At 34.7% G+C, this 7,180-nt stretch overlaps 1 protein-coding gene across 3 annotated transcripts; it reads right to left on the bottom strand.

The window, feature by feature from the left end:
- Positions 1-1,340: 1,340 nt before the first annotated feature.
- LOC104897881 (uncharacterized) lies at positions 1,341-5,105 on the bottom strand. Of its 3 annotated transcripts, none has more exons than XM_010684846.4 (6): positions 4,706-5,105; positions 3,325-3,420; positions 3,011-3,226; positions 2,464-2,560; positions 1,820-1,882; positions 1,341-1,721 (listed from the first exon to the last, which is right to left on the bottom strand). In XM_010684846.4, the coding sequence occupies exons 1-6, from the start codon at positions 5,018-5,020 to the stop codon at positions 1,681-1,683; spliced, it is 828 nt and encodes a 275-aa protein (XP_010683148.1). In that variant the 5' UTR covers positions 5,021-5,105; the 3' UTR covers positions 1,341-1,680. The 3 variants fall into 3 exon arrangements, with proteins under 3 accessions (XP_010683148.1, XP_010683147.1, XP_048503265.1); XM_010684845.4 differs by having other exon boundaries at positions 1,341-1,737; positions 4,706-5,103; XM_048647308.2 differs by lacking the exon at positions 1,820-1,882 and having other exon boundaries at positions 1,341-1,737.
- Between the last annotated feature and the right edge of the window lie 2,075 nt (positions 5,106-7,180).

Raw genomic sequence — 7,180 nt, 5'->3', positions numbered from 1 at the left:
TTCATACTTAAGATTTAAGAATCAATATTACATCTTGCTTACATTTACGATTTTGGATCAATTTCATTTTTGGTTATTGTAATCCCAAAGGATCCAATGGGTAGTAGGTTAAAAAAGCGTAGGTTTCACATTAGGTCATGGTGAAGCTTGTAGGCAAAGTAAGAAAAAACATGTGTATTGGTGCGTCCAATCCTAGCTGATTGTTGTCAGAAATTTTTTATTTATTTATTGGGAAATTAAGTCAGCCCAAGGGTTAACCCCTACCAAGGCTACTAGCCTTGTAGGAACTACCAACACAAGGCTACTAGCCTTGTAGGAACTACCAACACATTGGCTGGTAAAGCATGCTAAGAAAATACCCCAACATAATGCTGGGGGTAAGGATCGAACCCCTAACATACGAAAACCTCAAGGATTAGAGGGGAGTGCTCTACCACATGAGCTAGCTCCTCATCCTTTGTTGTCAGCAATTTTATCTATAGCTTCTTTGTTGCAAAGTTTTTCTTCTGTTAGTTAATTTAGGATTCTTAAAGATTTTTAATTCTCTAATTACTCTAGTTGATAATTGTATACGTAAAATAAATATCTAATTTCACATCATATTATTATATTCTTGATCTTTATAAGAGTAATATGTTTGTTTTTGGAGAAGGGAATAAGGGATATGACTTTGTGTATTATATAAAGTCATAAAAGGGTCTTGGGTTTTGACTCGATCATACTTCCTTTATTTCTTTTTACTTGTAACAATTTGACTTTCACGTTTGCCAATGAATAATTTCAATCATCAATAAGTTTAATTACCGATAAATAAAAATTATAAAAAGTATATATTCGGAAAATATGCATTCATACAAATCCAACAACATCCCACATGAATATATTTTTCCTTAACTATAAATCACCAAACATAAATTAAGTAGAGTTAGTGAATAATGTAAAAGTCAAACCGTTACAAGTAAAAAGAAACGGAGGAAGTATATCATAACATTGGTATTCAAATACAAGAAGTGATTAACTTTCTTTATGTACCAAAAAAAAAAAAATACAAGAAGTGATTACAAACACTAAAGTTTATGGATTAAAATTCTTGAGAAAGACTACAATTCGTGGTATGTGTCGTTTACTGATAAACATTTCATAGTTTTGGTGTTATTTCCCCTACGAGTTTGTGAGGTGTTTTTCCATATTACATTTGCATTTATCATTGTTTTCTATTGTCATTTTTAAAATTTGTTCATATATTTTTCTTGTTAATTGCTTCCAACATTCTGAACCTACCATCACTTGAACAGTTGACATCATTCAGCACATATTAGGACTTAGGAGTAATGGAACACTTTTTGAAGCCAACTAGTGAAGATTTTCTATCATTGACTTTCTATGATCATATCTGCTGAACATCATTCACATTTCTGACTAATTAAAAGAGACTGATCTGATAGACTAAGAAATCCAACCAACCCACTTTGTCCACTAATATTTGCTCTATACTTTGTCTATTACACCTTCAAAGATGCCTTGAAAGGAACTTCACCAGAAATCACTTGCGAGCGATCCCATAGAGATGAGGATTTACAAACATGGAACTCGAGATGGAAATCGTGCTGCTATCGACACTAGAAAAGCCCGCTTCAGAAACGAACCTCCCTGTTTCCCTTGTCAGATGACAACCATCAGCTAACAGCTGCTGCAACGGGTCGAGAATTTTCTGCACAAGTCTGAGAGATGTTCCATCTGTAAATTAAAGTAGCTTGTAATATATCAGACACAATTATGCTGTTCCAAAGCAGGAGAAATTCGGTTCAGTAATCAGTACCATCTGCTGCCACATGCTCTACAAACAAGTAAAGGCCTCCTGGTTTAAGCACCCTCTTTACCTCTGTTATAAAGGTGAAAAAATAGTTAAGAAAGTGTGATTCTGGGTGTGGTTTTAAATTGGAATAACTAAGATGATTGTTGTTGATATAACTGAGTCAAAACAACAATTTTGAGACTACAATATTCTCGAATCCCCAACTGTTTCCGTGCTAACAAAGCCCAAAATGGCTACAACTTGAGACTTCCCCATATATTGACACATTTTTCGTTTATGAAACACCAACTGTTTCCGTCCTACATAACCTCTACTAAATTTCTCATCGCATCTACTTCAAAGAATTATCCTTAGGTTAAGTAATCACTTAGGATTCATGATTTTCAAATCCTATTAAAATTAGTTGTTACTAAACATGATTTCAATTTTCAAGCAATGCAAGGACATGAAAATAGTCTGGGACTGATACTTGAGAGGCAATTTCCAGAAGTTAACCTGGATTCTTTCACTGGAATACACCAATTAGCTCATAAGTCCTCGTCTTCCATCCTTGAGTTTATCGTTATTATAAGTTTCAAACATTATTCTCATTACATATGTGAATTCAGAAACAAATGAAAGGAAGCTTCCTAAGAGAAGGCGGGTACCTTGAAGAGTCCTGTGAACATCAGTAACAGAACACAATACAAGTGTTCCAATGACAGCGTCAACAGAAGCATCATTCAGTGGCAATGCCTCTCCTACCTGAACAAATAGTGGCTGTAATTTATATCACAAACATAAGAAGAACTATGCCAAATTCCACATTGGCGGTAAGACAACATATATGGACTCCCTCTGTCTAAAATCTCCGTTTTTCCTTATAGTCTTGTCTTAAAATCTTAGCTCTAATCTATTTTTGGTGAACTTTTTCTCCAAATTTCCACACTCGTTTTTTTCTCTTTACTTTTCTAACTCTCGTAGAAAGTGTGTAGAAAGAGTTTGGGACACGGGGAGTACATTTTTATGTTCGCTATCAGAATTCCATTAGAGCAGCACTTAATTCATCCTTGCAAGATCCAAACTTTTATTTTTACAGTGTCTAATTACATTTTTTTGCAGAAATACTATAAGCTAAAGGGAATTAGTAATCTGTAGTTAATCATCACCAATGTACGACATCTGAAACTAGTGATGACAAACACAGAAACTTACAGCTTGCATAAATTTGAACTTTTCTGGTGAAAGACCTGCAGCTTCTGCAGCTCCCCTGGCATACTTCTCCATTTTTCTGTTTGGATCAATGCCGAAAACTGTACGTGCATTGCTGGAATAGTATTTGAGGTTAGGACCCGTCCCAACACCAATCTCTAATACTTCTTTGGCTTCTCCTCTCAACTCATTAAAGAGCTTAGACTTGTAACCTGCAATCTTACCAAGTAACAGAAGAAGAGCAAATTCGGTAAGCTAGCAAGAAAGAAACAACAGCATAAAAGGATTAAAGGAGTCATTAATTGATGATAACTAACCTCTTCCTCATATGATTTCATGCCATTGTTCATAACTGATGCGTAGAACTCCTCATACCAATCTGGCCTTGGAGGGTGGACTTTCTCTAACATTCCCTATGTTTTTATAAAATGTCATACATTAAGGATAAAGATCAATGAGCTCGTCCATTTCACTTACCAATTTGGTCGCGAAGATGATAACAACCTCACCACGACTAGTATCCTAGCGTTGTGATGATTACACTCTCCTGTAGCTATGTACTTACATATATATGTAAAGCATCACACCAAGGAATGTGCAAATCAATACTCCTATAAATCATTCATTCTTTCAACTTTTTCAAGTTTTTTTTTTTAACGAGCTCTTTCATTCTTTCTATGATACTTGCATTGTTAATTTTCTACCTTAGTCACTCTCTTCCATTACATGCCTGCACAACGTGAAATTCCTGTAATTGTATCAAAATTTTAATGGATTCACATTAAAACTGTATAGGTAGGAACTACAAATCACTCACAGCAATTCCCACTTCTCCCCCAATTCACCAGCGCTAGCAGACTTTTTGGTCCAAATTCCAATATGTACCACCATAGTTATACAAGATACTACTATGACTTTGTTCTCCTCACCTTATTTTAAACTATTTAAGTTCAGACAAATTAAGTTAAAAGGCCAATAAATTCAAATCAGATCAAATAAGTTAAGTCCTCGATACTCAAGTTTCATTTCACAGCTAAAATAAGTTCAAGTTCAATAAGTTCAGATAAGTCCTATGGTGTGTTAAGTTCACATAAGTGAATAAATATTAAGCGAAGAGAGCGCACCGTACAGGCTACAACTAATGGATCATAAGTAACTATTTTTTCAACTTTATGGAGATTGATTGAGTGACTGTAAGGATTGCCAACTCCCTCTTATTGAATTTTCATTGGTTTAGATATACATTGAAACATTAATTTTATATCACTTCTCCCCTCATTTATTACATACATATATAGCCACATAGGGTTGGCAACGCTAAGGATTACTCAAACATTTCCCGGGATAAAGTTTGCTTGACAAATCCCGGGATTTGTGTAACATACCTCCTTAATTCCTAGTATGAACTCGCGTGATAAAATGTTCAAACTTGAGCACAAAGTATTCATTACTCTTTTTATAATAGTCTATATAAATGCATTATCTTTTATAATCAATGAAAACAGAATTCCCCAAATAAAAGCTAAAAACTAAATATTTACAGTCAAATTAGGCCCTAATCTTTTGGGTTGAAATTTGCGAAACTGAACTGAACTGAGCGGAGCTGAATTGAACTAAACTGTATCCCAATTAGTTAAAATTAGAAAAGACATAAACTTTATCTTGAAAGAGGAAAGAGAAACAGAGGTAAATTTGTACCATGGAAGATGAGTTGGTATCTAAGGCAAGAGAAGTGAGAGAAGGATGAAGAAAATTGGTCGCAATTGTCCCCAAAACATGTCTTCTTCCACATTTGCACACTCCTAATGACTGCAAAATTATTGGTTTATCTTTATCTACTAATTGTGTATGTTTTAAAATAAACCCTTTTTGGATATTGCTGCTGTTAATGGTTTTAGTATGATTATTTAATGATTTGAACTGGGTAACAATTTTGTTGGTGGGAAATTGAAGAGGGTTTGAGTAATTTGGGAAATTTGAGGTGGGTAGTAGTAAAGTAGAGTAGAATAACATTTCCTGTTTCTGCTGCTTAATGGAGTTTTTCTATGAGAGGAGGAGATATATTGGTACAGATGGAAGAAAATAATCCATTTGGAAAAGATAATGAAAGTCAAAAGAAAAGTTAGGTCACCGTTCTTGTGAGAGTAATACCTATTTGGATTTTTTAACTACAATAATACAAACTATTGTCCGTTCTCATGCAATATAACAAACTTTTGTCCGTTCTCACGCAATAATACAAACTTTTGGTTATTTTTTAATAATATAAACTTTACATCAAAATTAGGTCAAGTTGACTTGTAACGGGTAAAACAGGTCAAAAAAACTACAAAATGATCTTTCTTCTTTCTCTCTCCTCCCCAACCCCCCACCTACCTGAACCACCTCAGCTTGTTACCTCCTACAACAAGTTAACAACCGGTATTACCCTACTAGAGGAATTTTGATCAGAATATTATTAAAAAATAATCAAAAGTTTGTATTATTGCGAGAGAACGGACAAAAGTTTGTATTATTCTTGTTGAAAAATCCTACCTATTTTATGGCTTATTTCTGAATAATTTTATCTAGTTGAGAGGAGGTAGATAGGAAATATTCATTATAACCGAGACTAAATGTCCTGCATTTCCAATCCAATTATTTGCACGATTGGCTATTTGAAAACATGGCGTGATGAGCAACTTTAAAATTGTCCAACAATTTGATGGATTTCTTCAACTATTTTTTGCAAATTCAAGGTGTGGCATAAACTTTCTCATTTAAAATAATAATATGTAAATAATTATTTATCATTCCATATTCTAATTACTTTTAACTACAGTGAAAAATAAGAAGAAAAAAAAAATACTATGTTATGATTATGGCATGGAGAGAGTAGTTAGTTAGACTTTCATCCTCATGTTCTAAAAGGAAGTTTTGTTGTAATAAGGTAGAGTCCACCTTATTTGTTGCTATATTGTGTTTTTGTGTCCATAATTCTATATAAATACAAACATTCTTTTACATTTAGATGATGATTGGTTGTGGGTTTCCCAAGATCGTGATGGAGAGTGATTGAGTGTTGTGAACACAATTTTGTCTCATGAGCATGAAGAGAATAACTTCAATCGTATTATATATTAATGATATTATTCATCTTAGCCGTTCGTTGGAAGTTGTCTCTTGGACGCATTTGAAACAAAGTAGCTCATGAGTTAGCTCATTGTTTGCCATGGGCAACGAGAAGGTGGGTGTGGTTTGCTCATTTTTCCAAAACGGTTATCCCTTTGTGATCTTAAGATGATGTTATGAAAGAAATTTAGTTGCCCATTGGGCTTTCCTCAAAAGAAAAAAAGTTCAAAGACAGTCAATTCTAATTACAAATACATTCAGGAAACATTATTCTCAATTCCTTCCTTGTATCCAACAAATTTTTCATTTTTATCTAAGGTTGTAAGGAAGATGTTTAGAGCCTTCGATTTTAATAATTTTTTTAATTTTATTTTGCGGGGGTCCAAAAGGGCTGCGTTTTTAGTCCAAAAACGCAGCCCTTTTACACATGAAGGGTTGCGCTTAAAAATCGCAACCCTTCCTTTAAAGTGAAGGGCTGCTATGGAAAGGGCTGCTGTCAGAATACGCAGCACTAAGGGCCTTTTTTGCGCAGCCCTTCCTTATTTTTCCACTAGTGCATTAATTAAACAACGAAGTACGTCCTATTACTAACACAAATAAACGTAAAACAAAGTATCAACTAATGGAGCCTTATGAGCTCTTACATGCCCTAAAAAACCAATAGAGAACCGCCGATGAAGGATGGTGTCACTGGTCGATGATTGTTCTGGTGGAGTCAAAACTTTAGTAACTGATGGAAGTGGTAGGGGAACAAAGCAAATGTCGTACACAATCCAGACAACGGACAACCATGGCAAGATTCGCATCTTGTCGCAAGAGCAATCCCAAGGAACTTCTGACGCTTGGGATTCTAGGCTCATGATATGTTGAAGAGTCACGTTCCTAAGTGACTCATGACTATCTCTCGAGAGTATTTTAGGTTTCTCCATGAAGTAGGAGAAAAGGGGAGTGCTGAAATCCACCGAATGAAATTGGGGTGCCGCCTACATATTTGAATTTTTCAAGGCAATGACCAAAAATATCGTTGCCAAGCTAGAAGAAAGTTCAACAGTTTGAGCTCTC

This window comes from Beta vulgaris, chromosome 6 (genome assembly GCF_026745355.1).
Source record: "Beta vulgaris subsp. vulgaris cultivar EL10 chromosome 6, EL10.2, whole genome shotgun sequence".
Taxonomy (NCBI): Eukaryota; Viridiplantae; Streptophyta; class Magnoliopsida; order Caryophyllales; family Amaranthaceae; genus Beta; species Beta vulgaris.
This window is presented reverse-complemented; position numbering and strand designations above follow the sequence as displayed.